General features: G+C 34.6%; 1 protein-coding gene across 1 annotated transcript in view; it reads right to left on the bottom strand.

The window, feature by feature from the left end:
* Window positions 1-3,031: 3,031 nt before the first annotated feature.
* LOC128991390 (1-acyl-sn-glycerol-3-phosphate acyltransferase alpha-like) overlaps window positions 3,032-18,411 on the bottom strand; it is a 52,117-nt gene continuing 36,737 nt past the window's right edge. Inside the window, exons 2-6 of the mRNA XM_054414213.1 lie at window positions 15,892-16,112; window positions 8,496-8,629; window positions 6,887-7,068; window positions 5,861-6,029; window positions 3,032-3,472 (exon numbers count right to left, since the gene is read on the bottom strand). Of these exons, the coding sequence (XP_054270188.1) occupies window positions 3,312-3,472; window positions 5,861-6,029; window positions 6,887-7,068; window positions 8,496-8,629; window positions 15,892-16,112 (867 nt within the window). The 3' untranslated portion in view covers window positions 3,032-3,311. The remainder of the gene's footprint in view (window positions 3,473-5,860; window positions 6,030-6,886; window positions 7,069-8,495; window positions 8,630-15,891; window positions 16,113-18,411) is intronic.

The following is an 18,411-nucleotide window of genomic DNA, read 5'->3' as shown; positions in this document are numbered from 1 at the left end:
CACGATTACTGTCTCCAAAACAAACCAAAGTTTTTAAAATCCCTAAAAAACAAGAATGAAAAGGTAAAGGTATGTTAAGTTTTTCCTTGCTTTCAAATTTAGTATTCTCTTAAAATTGTGATGTATTATTTATGAGTAAATCATTGATTTAACTTAAACAATCGTTCTATGAGTCATTTAATACAGCTGTCTAATTCTTGATCTTCGCTGACCCTTTGTCCCCCCCCCCTTTGTGCGATCGCGAGAATAAAAGCTTGTCTCTTCTTGACTTTCTGACTTGGTGCTCTTTTACCTATTCTTTTAGTGGCTATAACTTAGTCAGGGAATTACATCCAGTTTACCTGGAGTCTGTCGACTACAAATTTCAACATCAGGGACATTGCCTTGCAGCCCTACTTTACTCCGGTCGTCTCTGAGGTCCGCTGTGAGGGTCCTTGTACTGATGACCCTTATCAATGTGACAAAAATACACAAATATGATTGTGGAAAACCATGAATTTCAGTTTTAAGTTTGAGTGGAACTGGTAGAGAAACTGTTTGGAATCAAAGTTACAGCTTTTAATGTGGATGTAAAATAAACTAGTTAGATGGAATTGTTGTAAGACCAATGTTTACTGGAAAGAAATGTTAGTTCTGCTGCTACCGAGAGTAGAAAGGACTGCCCACCTTCAAATCTGAAGGTCGCTTGTTTGATTCCAAGTGAGATTGATTCTAGTCCCAGATAAACTTTGTCATTATACTATTGATTAACTATCTACCAAAAAGTTTACATGGTAGTAATGAGTAATAATTAATAAGTCAAGATAATATAATACTGTATCTGTCTATGTCACCTGTTTATCAGCTATGGTACGCTATTAAGACTACCTAACGTTAATGCGACAGTAAAGGGTAAAAGATATTTATTTATTGTCGGGACCACGTAAGTTTACAGTTGGTGTCAGCCAATCACACGTTGCCACATCGCCCATTGACAACACTAATTAGAATAAAGCAATATTTTCAAATCAGCTGGTATTATTAGATTTGGCAACACCGCACCGTTCTCATTGGTTCATTCAAAACCATATGGTAAATAGGCTCCTCCCTCAACTACAAACTTATGTGGTCCCGACTATAGGTATCTGTAGAGCAAATTTACAAGGCTTTTACTATCCAACCAGGAACCATCAGCTGACCATTCTGACCAGCTGACATGATGTAATGATGTAATAATGTAATAGCATTGACTAGTCAAAAGGTAATGTAGTCAGTTTGTTTCTTTAATTTGTTTTTATGATAAATGTTTGCCAAAATCAGCTATCTTTAGTGGAATATCGTCAGAATGCTGCAATCATCCGGGTGAGACGAGAAAAAGTGGTGGGTTTCCTGCCTCCAAGTTAAATTATAGTAAAACATAATGTTAGTTATGATTGGTGTTACTATGTCAATAATACTGCACTCTTTAGTGTTGTGGTTGTAGATGCTCCCCTTGTTTTCTTTGAGACATTAAAAATTAATTATTGTTAGTGAAGAATAAATTTTATTAACAGTGACCCCATCAACTCACTGATTTAACCTCTGAGTTATTTCCCAAAGAGTACTTGAGTTATTTATAAAGCTCCTGAAATAGCTTTCTTTCTTGCCATACTACACCTTATTGATTACGTGCTATTTTAGTTAGTTTTAACAAGTATTTACAATTAGTGTCTATGAACCATCGAAAAGCAACTGATCCAAAAGCAACTTTGTTTACAAGTAGCAGACGTTTTAAAGCTACATTGTTTGCACAATCGATAACTTATATTACAATTTTATCACAATATCATCCAATACAATGTTGTTATTTACTTATATTGAATAAATGCAATGTTATATAACTTATCAACTTCTAAGTTCTAACAGTAAGATAATTCTATATCCCTTTGAAATAAATTTATTTATGACTTACAGATTACCACTTAAAGTAAAATGCTTCCTATGTTGTTTAGATGCTTAATGTGTAAAGTTAGTATTAACATAATTTCAGTATTCAATACTGAATAGTTTCTGTGCAAATCAACCCCATTTTTTTATTTACCCGTGAACATTTTAATTTGTTTAAAACATGTTTATCTGTTTGCATTGTCTGTAGATCCTGAAAGGATTTGCGGCTATAGTCACTTTACTCTAAGTAATATGTGATAAGTGTTTTAGTGTGTTGTTACCCTTTTAAAATCACCTCTGTGTTATGTGTTATCTTTGTGTGCCATCATACGTTGTTTGTGTATTGTAATAAATGATAATACATTCACTTTTGTTTCATTTCTAAAAAAATATGAGAAATTTGGTTTACTATCCTGTGGTTGGAACTTGAACTCGTGATATGGTTCTGATATCTAGTATGTTTAGAGAGAGTAAAATTTATTTAGAAGTTATTTGGCTGCAGTGTTAGTACAAAAGTCTAAGGTTAAGGAAAGGAAGGTTAGTGATTATCTTCTTTACTCAACTCTTTCTAGCGAATTTCTCATATAGGAAATAAGCTATTACCGTAATAAGACCTGACCCTGGGACCAATTCTTTCACTTTTATGTCCACAGAGGTTTAAAACAACAACTGTTCAAATTTATATACATGGCTCCGCTAGTACGATGAGTCGAGGAAAAATCATCCAATTACTAAGAAATTTTATACGAACGTGTACACCTACGATCATTCAAACGAACCAGCATGATCAGGCTACAAACAAGGTTTTATGGGGGGCTTTCTAGGGAAAAATGGGCTTTCCCATTTTTGATCGTCAAAATTAAAAAAATTGCAGTTTCTAAACCATGCTGTACAGCTTGAAAAACAAATAACGTAGTATGTTGAAGCATTGTTGTGTGCATTTTGGTTATGGAGAAAATTCCAATCCAAGCAAAATGGGTTAGTGAAAATTGCTTAGTCTGGAGGTTTGCTGTGGCTGGGGTATTTTTTCCTTTACATTAATGAAAACCAAGCATAATATAACCTCTCAAAAGCTAACAATCAATCTGATTAATTTACACCATGTTTAGGATAGTAAAGATTGAAGTTTCTTTTTTTTTAATTTTGAACATTTAATAGAAAAGAACAAAAATATTTACACATACTGAAAAGCTGTTTGTTACACATATTATTTTGTCTAATTTAAACAAAAGCTATCTACATTTAATTAAATCACGTAAAAAGTCTACCTTCACTAATAAACTTCTTAAAAATACTATTTATAACAATGATTATCACTTTTCATATCCTAAACCTAAATAATTTACAATCAGATGAAAATAATCAAAAGTGATGATATTTTACAAAAATGGTGCTAAAACATAATTTCAAGATTTTTTAATTAAGCCATATGTCTCTTCAATTTCTATTTTTAACTTGAAGAATTCCTCTTCCATTATGGCACGTGTTTTTTCCATGAGCATGTCTAAATCTGCCATTGTTTTCCCTTTTGTGGAAATTGGAGGCAGAGTTGACATAATAATTTTACCTGAAAAATATAAAGTTTTAAAGTAAGCATATTAACCTTGTAAAATAATTGTCCACTCCAATGTTAAATTTTCCATGGGAGAGATTGTAGGGATCCCGGTTCCCAAAATTCTTGTGGTAGGTGAGGGTGAGAAAGACAAAATTGAAAATAAGTTTATTGTAAAAACTAGAGATTGCCCCGTGGTTGAAAACTCAACCAAATGTATGTATTGTGCAAACTTCTCTATTTTCACCCCACGCTGTAAATAAAACATGTGATTGGAATTTCTTCCATTAAATATTTTTTTTTTTATTTTGTTATTTCGTCCCCAACATAGCCACCCATAAGGCCCATGTTAATTTTTTAAAATTTTAAATTCATTTTTTGTGTTTATTTTTGAGCCTATTTTAATTTATAAAGGGATTCTGCACATTTACAGGCAAATATCTTTCTGACAGTATGCGTTTCCCTGCGATGCACAGGAGCTGAGAAAAAATTATTTCAATAAACATGCTTGCCTATTAAAATATAGATTAGCCCCATGTTAAATCTCGGGTCCGCGGAATTGGCTAACTCTGGAACTCGCTAACCTCATGTTAAACGCCCTATCTTCAAATTTGGTTGATGAGAGGAACTCGCTAACTTGTTCGGTTTCGGAATTGGCTAACTCCGGAACCCGCTAACCCGCTCTAGAGCCAGGTTAGCGAATTCCGTCCTCGTACGGAAGTCGCTAACTCGGTCCCTCGGCGGAACTCGCTAACTCCCAATCAGAAGCCTCGCACGCCGTCCAATGGGAGCCAAGCACAAAGATTTTTGGCCAGTGTTGCCGAAAGTGTAGTACCATAATGTCGTATCCTACGAATAATTAGGAGCAAGAGCAACGTAGTCGTTAAAATAAATATATTTAGAAGTATGTTTAATTATTCTTATGATCATTAGAGTGGAAAATGCATTATAGTCTTACCATAGACTAATCAACACAATTAAACTTTACATCCCATTGTAAACTTTGAAGCTCGTTTTTCGTGTCTAGTTCATGTCCAGTGACACTGATCGCTAGTGTCGACGAAATTGTGTTTCTATTATTTTATAGTTTAACTTCATGATTTGTTCTTTTTGCTGTTTGGTTATATAACTAGGGGATGTGTTATTAGTTATGATTAGAATCATTAGGCTTGGTATAGTTTATTTCGATTGTAAAAGCAATATGAAGGAACCCCAACACTAAAATCAGGAAAATCCGTCATGTCGTTGATTAAGAATCGTGAATTAAAATAACCCTGTCACGTTTTAATATAAGAATCTTTTATATTCTTCTGTTATTTAGTAGTGGGGATTAGGTGTACAATCTAAAAACTGTTATTAAAACATATAACATTATTACAAAAAAATCAACACATTTTAGAATTAGGCAACTATTTACTAGTAGGCCTACAATGCTTTGGTTTAAACTATTAGGCATAGATTTAGGCCTACAGCTATTCTATGAATTGATATTGAACGTGGTCTATGTTATATTTTTACACTAAGTTGGACAATTCAACGACGTACCTTTAATTTTAAATCTATAAATTAGTATTAAAGTTACGATGGTTGATGACTGTATTAATTAATGGTTTTGGTTTATTACGACATTACGATTAAATTTATTTTCCGTGTTTGAGAACTTGCGTGTATTTTAGCTTAATTTCATAGAGGTTTAATTGCTTAGTACCAATTAAACTGAATGTTCAATATTTTTCATATTCTATTATTGTCCTAATACTCATAGCATTTATATTTCAGATCGAAATCATAAACATTTAATTGGCCGCCGTTGTACAATTAAATTAAAAACACTTTTCATTAATTTTTAAATCCCCTTTTAATACTTTGGGCTAGTTAACTGTTAAAAGTGGAATTGGAAAACAAAAAACAATAACATTTTACTGTATCTTCATTGACACTGACATTTTGAAATACGGCAGTGTACGATTATTTTGTCGTACAAGGTTGGCAACGCTCCGTGCAGTGGGCACGGCCGGGTTAGCGACTTCCAGAGTTAGCGAATTCCGCCGCGAGACAAAATCGAGTTAGCGGGTTCCGGGGTTAGCCAATTCCTGACTGAGATGGTTAGCCAGTTCCAGAGTTGGCCAGTTCCGATTAACAACCGAGTTAGCGAGTTCCTGAGCTAGCCAATTCCTACGTCTCTAAATCTCCACAAGAAAAGTTTAATTTCCATTTTCGACCCATATTAACATATTTATTCTCAAAATGCAAATAAAACCTGCACATATAGGACCGATAACCTTTCTTTTGGTACAACCCATGTGTAATTCGGTCCAGTAGTATCGTCAGGCTAGCTGTCATCATTTTTGCAAAAGTTTTTAAATATATAAAATTGGGATATTGATGAATTAAGTTGTTTACCTCTATGGAACATCCTTTTTTCTGAATTGATGAAGTAATATGGAGACAAAACAATCGGTGTGATCGGTATCTGACCTTGAATAGCCATCCTGAAAGCTCCTTTTTTGAAAGGTAGCAATCCTCCTCCCTTTTTGTTCCTTGTTCCTTCAGGGAACATGACCAACTTGATCTGAAATGTTGTAAATATTGCTTATATCAATAGAAGATTTTTTAAATACAAAGTGTAATGTTTCTCTTTTGGTTTTTGAGGAATTACTATTTTCTTGTAAAACAAAAATCAATTATTTTGTTGGTTTGTGGTTCTGCTACGTTAAAGTCTCACCTAGTCACTGAAGATGTCACTTACTAAGCTAATACAAGAGAGCAAAAAACAGTTTGTGAAAAATGAAAATAGTTTTGCAGGATAAAGTTTAAAGCGTTTATGTGTGCACCAATTTGTATGGGGGAGTATGAAACATAACAGGTGCATAAGTCCCTGAATCTTTGGTTAGAGTGTATTTCAAACTGTATTCAAGTTGAATTTTGTTACTCGTGCAGACTTTTTAGTCCACTAAAATTAATGTTAATCCCCCAGTGGTCAGGAGCGCAAATCCCCCTATTTCTCATACTTCCCCTTCAACCAACCCCCAGTAATTTATCCACCTGCCCCCTTCCCACACTAAAATACAAATTTCAAAGATCTACTAAAGTGAAAAAGTTAACTAACTGAAAAAAAATGTTTTTTAGGGACATTCACTTTCCAATATTACTGGGAAATTTTTGGGACAATTAAATAGTCACAATATCTGGGTAATTTTGAATTGATTAAACGGCCAAGTTGGCCATGATCATTAAAAAAACCGGGGCGGGTCTCTTCACCTAAACCAGAAATGATTAAATATCCACAAATAATGGTCAAAGGCAATCAATGGCAGGTACCTGAGGAACAGAAAAAATTAAACTATTTTCTTCAACACAGACATCACCAACACCTCTTGTGATCATGGAAATATTCCCTTCCCTAAATTTAAGTCATTATTCACTTACCTTTTGGTCTTTTACTTTATCTATGGCAGACATGAGTTTCTTGTTTGATTCTCTGCCATTGTTTCTGTCTATGAAGATAATACCAGACAGCCAAATTGACAGACCAAAAGGCCAGTAGTAGAATATTTCTTTCCTCGCTACAGCCCAAGCTCTTTGCATCGCAGGACCAATTGCGAGAAGACCTGATTGAAATAAAAGTTACAATAAGGAAAAAAATCTCATTTTGAAATACGGTAATACAAAAGTAAGAAATCTTTAGATGTTCGGTATCATTGACTATTGGATAGGTACTGACATATTTAAAAAAGTAAACAAGTGGGCTAATAATTATTGTTTGTCTTTTGACTATGAGTAGAACAAGATATTCCATTTTCTTACAGTTGTAGCTTGTTTTAAAATAAAATTAACGTAGTGTAATTGAGCCACCGACAGAGTTGTTCTGATTAAATTACTGATTTCTGATTTAATACATATTACATTACTTTATAACCTAGCCAAACTGATCGGTCAACTATAGCATCTCTTATGCTATACTAATTATTATCTTCTATATAATTAATACGCCAACTTGAAATTTGTCCTTTGAACTCCTCCAACATTTCTTAACCGATTTTGACCATTGATGTCTCATTGGAAAGAGCGGATCGTGTAGATTTGCAAACTGACCTTAAATATTTGAAAACATCCCTTGGGCTAACCTAACCTAACCAAAGTAGACAAAAAATAAGGGAGGAACCAGAATTTACACATCAAATTCTACTCCCTTGGTAGATTTGTAGATCCTAATGGAACAGCTGAAGCCAATATTATATTGTTAGTTCTGTCCGGTGCACTATAGGTAGTCATGTTTTGTTTACAATTTATCTCTTGTTATTTCAGTAATTTAAAACCTCATTTAACCAAATAAAATGATCTAAATCATAAGCAATAACTCATCCCTTAGTTATACTGTGTAACCAAACAAAATTATATAATAGAAACAAAAATTCATCGACACTAGCGATCTGTGTCACCGGACATGAACTAGACATGAAAAACGAGATTCAATATTTACCATGGGATGAGAATACTTGTGTTGGTTAGTCTTTGATGCAGACAAGGGATGAAATCTTGAATCTCAAAAACCAAAATTCAAATTCAAATTCTGAATTTAGAATCTTAAAATCTAAACCATAACCTTCTTAACCAGTAATTGGTTTAAGATACATAAATAATACAGGTAAAAAGTTTAACAAGAAAACTTGTATCATACTGAGAATGGCCGAATTCTGAAAGAATCTGAAGTCCTTACCCTAACATGATTATGTGACTAAAACACTTTAAACATACTTTAACTTCTAACAGATTTCATCAAATCGTTTCAAATTTGTTTAACTATTGTATTTAGGAATGTGAATGGTCTTTTATCCGTACAATTTTTGTGGAATAAATCACAATTAAAATTGTTTTCTTGTAGCGGCATTGTTGTATAGTGTGCAGTATGTTGTCAGTTTCAGTTTAGAGTTTTGAACTTCAAAATCCACAGATCAAATCTCAAAATCAAAACTATTTTAAAATTTTGTTGGTTTTGAGTTTGGTGACTCGGTTTAGACGTATCACTGATACAGACCCATGATGTCGAACATGGACTGATGATTGACTGTGACAACAGCTGCTTCATCGTGGATGAAGTTCTTGGCGCCTCGTAACTCCCACTCTATACCCAGCAGTTTGGTCAGCATCACAATCGGAGGTGTTGCTAGTCTGCAAAGAAACAAGTTACTGTATTAGTAAATCCTTCAATGATGTGAGAAAGGTTTGTGCTTTCAGTGGATATATACCAATTATTACCAAACAGTGCAATCCTTCCTCAGATTATCAGGACAGGTTTTGCCACAATACTTCCACACTTCCTTCTCACTCACGCATTATACAACTGCAGAAGATGTTTAATTATCAATTAATGCGGCAAGGAAATACAATGCATGGATGCTGTAAATATTAGGACTGGGTAACCAAGGAGTTTGTTCTGAGGGTAAAAGTTCTTAAAATCAAGACAGCAAGTCCCTTTCAGCAGGAGATAGACAATGAAACCAGCATGTATTCAGCTTGTCTCCGTTTCTCCTTTGATATAATTTAGCATCTAGTAAAATATTTTAAATTTACAAACATTTACTGACCGGTTCTAATAATTTTTTTTTATTTTTCAACAAAAAAATTACAGATTTTTTTACATGTATCAATAAGATATGACACAAAATGGATATGTTGTAAGGACACAAACATGTTGGCCACAGCAGCAAGTGCCTGGTTAACATAACATTTAGAAATGAGCCTTATAGTGCAAGAACAAACCTTTTTCTCTTAACCACCCAACCCTTCTCTTATTCTCCACTTCAAATAGGTCATTTACAGGTAGTTGCTATATTTTATAGTCTGTATGATGGAATCTGTCTCCTGCCTGAGCCTTTGCCTGTACCTGAGGACTGAATATCTATAATATTAAAACGTGACAGGGTTTTTTTTACTTCACAATTCTGAATCATCACTTGACGGATTTTCATGATTTATTGTGTTGAAAGCAAGATAATTTTGAGAACTAGGGAATGTCAAAGCCATAATTTTAGTTAGGGTCCCAGTTTCTTAGAAATTAAGTTTTAATTTTGTTGTAAGAAAGACTTAGTAAACCAAAAGTATGGCTTTTATTCATTCAAAATTACAACCATGTTTTAGTTAAGAACAAATACAATATTTACAAACAAATCAAATAATAAATATTATCAGGTGATAATGTTCACATCACCACATTCTCCCCCACTAGTTTTCAAGGTAGGTATAGCATATGTAATCCTTTAGATATGACGGAGGCTTGACATTCCTCTTTGGACGTAGTTCCCCCACAGCCGTCTCTGAAGTTGGGGTCTGAGATACCGTTTGTTGAGTTTCATTTTGAACTTCATTGTGGTCAATGTCTGAATTTATATTTTCAACAATCTCTCTCTCAGTAGTGTTGTCTTCATGAGGTAGATCACCAGGAGGTAGGCCAGCGGGTGCAAGATGTCTCAGGGATACTTGTGATTCTGACCCATCTCTTCTTCTGACGAGAGCGTACTCTGGATTTGATTCCAAAAGTTGAACTGGCTCCACAAGGTCATCATATTTATTAGATCTTACAAACTTTCTAAGCAGGACAGGACCAGGAGCGGATAGCCAAGATGGTAAGGAATCTCCATTGGTAGATCTTCTGCTATGTATAAAGAATCTTTCGTGCGGTGTGCAGTTTGTCGCAGTGCATAAAAGAGATCTGACTGAGTGAAGTGCCTCCTGTAATACTTCTTCCCATGCAGCAACTGGTAGGTTGTGGTTTTTCAAAGCTAGTAGGATGGTTCGCCATATTGTTCCATTGAAGCGTTCAATCTGAGAGTTCCCTCTAGGGTTATAAGGTGTCGTATGACTTGTAGCTACTCCGTACTTGTGAAGAAAGTCCGTCAGCTCTCGCGACATGAAAGATGAACCTCTATCTGAATGTACAAAGGACGGGGCTCCAAACATAAAAAATAGATCTGAAAAACATCTGATAACTGTTGCTGAACTAATGTCCTTACAGGGGTAAGCAAATACAAAACGAGAATACTCGTCCACCATGGTTAAAAGGTAACGGTTTCTGGTTGTTGATGGAAGAGGGCCCTTAAAGTCAATATTTAGACGTTCGAAGGGAGTTGTTGCCTTTATCAATTTGCCTTGGAATTGGTGAAATCTTGGCTTCACTTCTGCACATGTTTGACAGGCTGACGTCATCCTTTTTACATCATCCAGAGTGTAGTTTAGATTTTTAGTTTTAATCCAATGAAACATTCGAGTGACTCCCGGATGGCAGAGAGATTTGTGTAGGCCTAATTCAAACAACTTAGCATTGTCCCAGCGAACTGCACATGCCCGAGAGAGCGTATCTGCTTTTACATTCTCCCTAACAGGTCGGTACACTATTTCATATTGATAAGGTGTTAGCTCTAGTCGCCATCTCATAACTTTATCGTTCTTGATTTTGCTTGTATGCCTCTTGTCAAAGATAAATGATAAAGCTTGCTGATCCGTGTATAATCTGAAGTCTCTTCCGATAAGAAATGATTTCCATTTTCGAAGGGCTTCGACAATGGCAACGGCTTCTTTTTCAACAGCTGAATACAGCTTCTCAGATTTGTTTAGAGTCCGTGAGAAAAAAGCAATTGGCCGATTATCTTGACTCAAAGTTGCTGCCACGGCTATGTCAGATGCGTCAGTCTCCACTACCAGTGGCTCTTGCCCATTCCTAGGAGTAATTACTGAGTTTGCAATGTCAAGTTTGAGGGCTTCAAAATCTGCAACCGCTTCCTGTGACAAAGGAAAAGAATTGACTTGTGTCAGGTTTCTTATTTTATCGGAAAACCGATGTATCCATTTTGAATAGTGAGCGAAAAATCCTAGGACTCGCTTTAGTGAAACTTGGTCTTTGGGCACAGGAAGTGACAGTAGAGATTCTAGCCGATCTGGATCAGGTCGAATAGAGTTATGGGAAACTAAATGTCCCAACAAGGTTATTGAAGACTGGTTGAACTTGCTCTTTTCGTTGTTGATTACAAGTCCATACTTAGTTACAGCATCTAAAAATGTTCTTAGATTCTCATCATGATCCTTTTGATCCTTTCCACATACGGTCAAATCATCCAGATAGGCATACACTCCATTCAGTTTTTCTTTTCTAATGATTTGGTCCATGATCTTTTGAAAACATGCCACCCCGTTGGTTACGCCAAATGGGATTCTTCTGAATTGAAAAAGACGACCAGCAGCCTCAAAAGCAGTGTACTTCTTCTCTTCGTCAGAAATTGGTATTTGATAGTATGCTTGCTTTAGATCAATGGCACTAAAAACCTTGTTCGTCGCTACAGTGGATACTAGATCATCTATGTTTGATAAGGGATAGGCGTCTAACAGAGTAAGTGAGTGAAAATTTAAAAACGTACGTTTTCATGTCCCTGTCCTTTTACTTCGTAGATACTGGATTTGTAGTTTATTATAAAGTGTTTTAATATTTTTTGGGACGGGGGCAACATGTTACACACATTTATTTGGTTTTAAATAGGTTCTAGGTATTTTTTTCGTAATTTTAAAGTCTCGAAATTCACGACCATGACGTGTCCCTAGGGTACATTTTCCAACTTTCACGCTGTTTTTAGACTAATTATTCATGCCGAAATGTATAAAGCCATATTTTTATGTCATCAATGGTTATTAAACTTACAAAAAAGGAGCATATTATAATTTTATTGTCATTGCAAACTGACTACCATGACAAAATAAGTCTGTCCCTCGATTTGGCGTCACGACCATTTGGGAAAAATTTTCTACTTTGGAGCACGACAGTGGCAAGCCTGGCGTTGATGGAGTCAGTTGGTTTAAGAAACTAGTTCGGGGTGTACGTCAGGATTGTAGTTCCGGTCGTTTCGAGTTGAAAGGAGGAATTACAAGATTAATAAAGGAAAGATTGTGTTTTTTGTAATTTTGGTGTGTCCATGACCGTACGTAGTCATTCAATGAAGTAGACATGGTGTTAATTTTTGTTTATAAGATATTTCAATTGTTAGATTAATCTAGAAGTCCACTTTGTATCCTCGAACATGAGGTGCAGGGCTACCACCAGAACAGAGCCAAATAACACGTAATTTCACGACCAAAGTTTCACGACCATCGCGGGTTTTTTCACGACCAATCCAGCCTTATGGATTCTAGTGTGTTTGGTCGTGACAATAACTTTAATATAATTGTAAATTGAACAGTTTAGTTCAATTGAAACACATATTTTTATTATAACTAACAGTATAATTGAAGGATTGTTAAGAAAGATTTAGATTATTTCAGAAAATTCACGACCGTACCGCTTGTCCCTGACCATCACGTTTATGATTTCTATCATAAAAATTTCAAAAATTAAAATATTGTCATATTTCAATGTTTTATACACAAAAAAAGCACACCTCTATACAAACATAACGATTTTTCGGGTCTCAGGTAAGTTTTTTCGGAGTTATACAAACATAAAAAGATTTTATTGGCTTTTTTTCAATTTTTTGAGGTTTTTTATTTTTTTCTAGAAAGACCAAATATGCCAAAAGCTCAGTGACCTTTTTATTGTATAATGGTCATAAAAGTAAATTAGTTTATAGCAAAACATAGTTATAAAAATAATATTAACTATTTTTAATATTCATTTAAATGTCTGTTATGGTCGTGACAGGATTTTGTGTTTTTCCACTAAAGATGCTCTTTTTTAAAAAAACTACCAAAGATATTGTGTTACCATGGACATTTTATGAAACCTAAATTGTTAATGAATTTAAAAAAATAATAAAAGTTTTGAAAAAAGGGGTAAAATATTTGCAAAGTGCTTTTCCTGAAAACGTACGTTTTTAAATTTTCACTCAAATTTGTTTATCGTTTGCAAATAGTCCACACACAGTCGCTTCTTCCCTTTGTCGTTTGTAACAACCAACACTTGTGCACGCCAAGGTGACGAACTAGGTTCAATGATCTCCTCAGTCTGTAGTCTTTCCATTTCTTGTTTTATAAATTGCATATCTTCATCTGAGTAACGTCGTGATTTTGTGGCTATTGGCTTACAATCTGGAGTTAAATTGCAGAATAGTTTGGGTGGTTCAACTTTGGCACAGGAGCACACCAACAGAGGAGGTTTCTTACCTCCAAACCAAACCTGTATATTTGAGTGGAGTTTCATGATATCATGTCCGATAAGCACGTCAGTACAAAGATCTTCAAGAACAGTCAACTTAAAATTGTTGTAATTGTGATTCAACAGATTTAGGTTGATTTTAACAAACCCGTGGACGTTTGATTTCATATTAGAAGCAGCTAGTGATACTTGTCCACTTTCATTATACATTTTAATTTTGTTTAACTGAACAAACTTCAAGTTTACAAAGCTTGATGTACTCCCGGTGTCTATTAAGCAATTTGCTTTCAGGCCATTCACTTTAGCTTCAACTGTAGAGTCCTTCAATACAGATGTATTATGTGTAGTTGCTATTAGTGCAGCTGATGTACTAGACGTCTTCTGTTTTACTTTAAAATGTTGAGTTGGATTACTTTTACAGACTCTCGCATAATGCCCTGTCTTGTTACATTTCCCACAAGTTGCTTCTCTGGCTGGACAGCGATCTCTAGAGTGTCTATCATGCCCACAAAAATAACACTTGCCATCAACATTTTTAATAGCGGAAACAGTCGCTTCTTCCTTTTGTTGTAGTGGGAATTCGTACTGACAAGCTTGCTTTGCCAATTCATTCGTTGCACAAGTTTGCATTCCGTACATAGATTTTGGATACCTCTCGACTTGAGCTTGAGCCATTTCAAGAGCTCTAGACTGTTCCACTGCTTCAGCTAGGTCTAAAGTTTTATTTTCAAATAGTCTCTGTCGTATGTATGACGAGGCTAAGCCATTGATAAAAGCATCACGAATGTAATGATCCCTGTATTGAATCGCATTAACAGCTTCAAAAACGCAATCTTGGCTCAAAAGTTTCAGTTCCGACACATATTTGTCAATAGTCTCACCTTGTTGCTGTTTTCTAGTCATTACTAAATATCTTGAGAATATTTCATTCTTTTGTTTGATGTAAATTGAGTTAAGAACTCTCAAAGCGTCTTGGTAAGTTTCAGATTCCTTGATAAATTTATAAGTAGTAAAAGATAATCGATTAGTTAGTAGTTTCAGTTTGTCCTTGTCTTCAACGAATTCTGTCATGGTTAGAAAGTCTTTGAATGTTTGTAACCAGTGCGTCCATTCCTCTGAGGCAGTTGGAGATTCCGGGTCAATTTGCAATTTGTCTGGTCTAAGGAATTTCTCCATTGTAATGTAGCACTAACTGAGTTTATCAATGAATGAATAAAATTGTTGTAAGAAAGACTTAGTAAACCAAAAGTATGGCTTTTATTCATTCAAAATTACAACCATGTTTTAGTTAAGAACAAATACAATATTTACAAACAAATCAAATAATAAATATTATCAGGTGATAATGTTCACATCACCACAAATTTTTAAAAAGTCTAGCAGCTGCTAACATTCTAAACTAGCTTTTTGTATGATATAATTTGCTTAACATAACAGCTGTGAACATTCAGCGTTTGTGACACAAATTCAGCATTTGGATGAAAATTAAAAGACATAAGGGTTGACTTATTTATACTATGTGTAATGCTGTAATGCTGATCATTGATACATTCAATTCTTCGGTAAAAGGATGACAGATTAATTAAATATACATAGTAAAATACTAGGATGTTCAAATTATTTTATAAAGCAATCTTTGATTTGTTTTATTGCAATATAATTTGTTTTAACTAACAGCGGGTTGAATATCAAAATATTTTATAGAACTATCAGGTTAGTTTATTATTCTGTGATTTTGCCATTGATTATAGGAAATGAGTAAGATTCTATAACCACTGATGTATACAAATTGAGGCTCTACTCCCGAGTCTTCAGAGGAAGTTTGTGCAAAATATTTTTCTGTTCGACTTTTTTGAGGAAAGAAAATGAAAATAACAATTTTCCATGTTTTCATTCATCTTGGCAGCTTTTTGTTTACAATAAATGTTTAATCACTTAAACTCTGCTTGGATTAGAAATGGAAATATTGACATAACTTCAGTTTTAGTTGACTATTCAATTCCCGTACGTAGGACAGGCCAACAGCTCGTAATGGTTTAAAACCCGAGCCAATCCCAGGTAGTAAAGGTGCTGTGTTAGCACCAACTCAATGTTATATTCCATCTTATAAATAAAATTGCTAAAAGGGCATTGGAGTATTGGTGGGCATCAAGAGTTTGCATTAATTCCTTTTTTTATTGGAAAGAGAATCTGAACACAGTAAAATCAAGATGTGATCCATCTAGTAGCAAACAAATTTTAAAATAAACTAGTTTTTGACCTATTGTTAATTTTACTTCATTATAAACTGATTACTTACAAAACGTTCCCTGGGTCATGAAATCTCAATATTAATATAGGGATGTAGGCAAATGCGACTACCGATGTAGTTAGGACATAGCAGAAGTAGCAGCCATAGTAGCGAAGATGAGGGCTACGGAGAAGAGAGACAAAGATGTTGATGAAGATTATAACCATTAATATCTTGAGGTACCAGGAGGCAAGACCATGGCCAAACATGACAAAATCATTTAACTCCATCTGTAACAGATTAAATTAACTTATAGAGCTAGCTGAGCTGCTGACAATCTAAAAATGCTCTGAAGAAGAAAGACAAAGACGTTGATGAAGCTTGCACCCAATGGATCTTAAGATATCAAGCTAGACCGACCAAGCACAACTAACAATGCAGGTTTTTCAAATTAGCCACATCTCTGCAACACCATGAAAATTATTTCACTTGAATGATGGTGGATAGTTTTACTACTGCAGAATGTTAAACTACGCACGCTTGTCCATCGTGTACAAGGAATGGATACTTAGATTACTTTATGAGCTGCTTATTATTGTATAGTCTAGATGCAATCTCTAAAGGAAATTTAAATTTAAACACGGTTCTGTCCTAAACATGCTAGCCACCAGTCTGGAATAGTTTTTCATATTACTTCAGGTGTTTCATCACTATTACTGAAATATAAAACCATTGGCCATATGACAGGGACGAGTGGCGCCGTCCTGTAATCCAGCCACTAGTAGGTCACAAATTGTGGATATTTATAGGGATGCACTGTGGATGCGATGCTCCCTGGTGTGGATTAACGTCCCCACTAGTGAGTACTACGACTATCCGCAGTACTATCCTGATACGTAATTAGACCAATTTGTAAATTACAAGGAAAAAATGTGGTTTGGATTCCACTATAAACTGTCGGTACCTTAGTTGCCATTAGCTGTATGGGCTCTTAATTAACCGCTGTGTCTAAGGAACATGTCAGCCTTAGTCACTAATAAGACTACAAGATCACGCCACTCATCCTTCACTCATATTTGGGTTAAAATACGCACATATAGTGGCGTCCCCATCTTAAATAATTTATAATTTATAATTGGTAGGATTTGAACCCGAAACCTCAGGGACCGAAGTCCCGCGCTCTACCACCAGACCAAATCGCTCCCCAACAGGGAGTTGGATTGGATGGAGCGAGTTGGAGTAGGACAATAGAGTACATAAATTTTACTTAAGTTAAACATTAGGACTCAAATGAAATAGCTTTTAGAAAAACTTTAAAATGTATTTATTTTACTCAAAATGTAAAGACATATATTCATGAGATAGAGTAGGTTTGAAGCTCACCGATTGTGTGAGTATTACCAATAAATACAATACAAACCGTATATATTCATTGGTATATAGTTAAGGAGATAAATATATAAGGGCAATCAGTAACATGATAATGTCATTGATGGCCACAACAATTAAACTATCAGTGTTTATATTTTTTGTTAAGAAGATAAGATAATTATTATCTGGGGTCTTTTGCTTGACCTCTTGAAGTATTTGACATTCCAAGGCTTTCTATTAAGCCTTGTTTTAGTTTTGTTTGGTTTCAATATAAAACTGCATCTGCTTTAACAAATTCTAAATTCTAAATTTAACAGTATCTAAATGTTTCAACTCTGTACTAAGCCATTATAAGAATAAATAATAGGTTACAACCCCTCACCAATTTAATAAACCGAGTAGACAAAACTTTAGATTGGTAAGCCGGTAAGCGGCAGTATGGGGGAGGCTATATAATTTCCATAACATTTCTAATGATGAGGGATTTTCCCCCAAACTCACAATTAAAGACGTTCAAATTGATGATTAAGTAGTTAAATTTTTATCTAACAGTTAATGATTATATTATAATACCCCCGCCGCAGCAAACCTGCAGACTTAGCGAATTTCCATTTGACTGATTGGATTTACACTGAAATGTCTACTTAAAAATATAACATTTATTCTTGATTTAAATAGAATTAGTTTAACAAGTACTTAGGTTTGCTGCATCAGGGAGGGTAAAACTGTTTTTTTTATGTAAAATGTGAATAGTTAGTAAGAAATAAAAACATTTTCCAAATTTGATCAAAATATGTTCACAAACAAGCAAACTACAACAGTTTACTTATTCTCCATAAGAATAACATGGGAATTTTAAATTTACAATTTTTTGGAATTTTCTCCGTAACCATAAGGCGCATAATAACGCTTCAATATACTAAATTATTTGTTTTTTTAAGCTCTACAAAATGGTTTGGAAAGAAGTTGCTCAATTTTATGTTTTTTGGGTCAAAAATGGGAAAAACCTATTTTTACCCCATAAAACCCCCCGTAAACCCCCGTTCCCATGGTCCGATCATGCTGGATCGCGAACTCGTTCGAATAAACGTACGTTTACACGTTTGTACCAAATTTCATCAAAATCGGATCATTTTTGCTCGAGTTATCGTGCTGACGGACATATATATATATATATATATATATATATATAAATATATATATATATGAATTTGAACG

The sequence above is a fragment of the Macrosteles quadrilineatus genome, unplaced genomic scaffold (assembly GCF_028750875.1).
Source record: "Macrosteles quadrilineatus isolate MER2022 unplaced genomic scaffold, UCM_ALF_1.0 Scaffold_4__1_contigs__length_99947679, whole genome shotgun sequence".
In the NCBI taxonomy this organism is placed as follows: domain Eukaryota; kingdom Metazoa; phylum Arthropoda; class Insecta; order Hemiptera; family Cicadellidae; genus Macrosteles; species Macrosteles quadrilineatus.
Note: the sequence above shows the minus strand (reverse complement) of the source record. Positions and strands in the feature narration are given on the sequence as shown.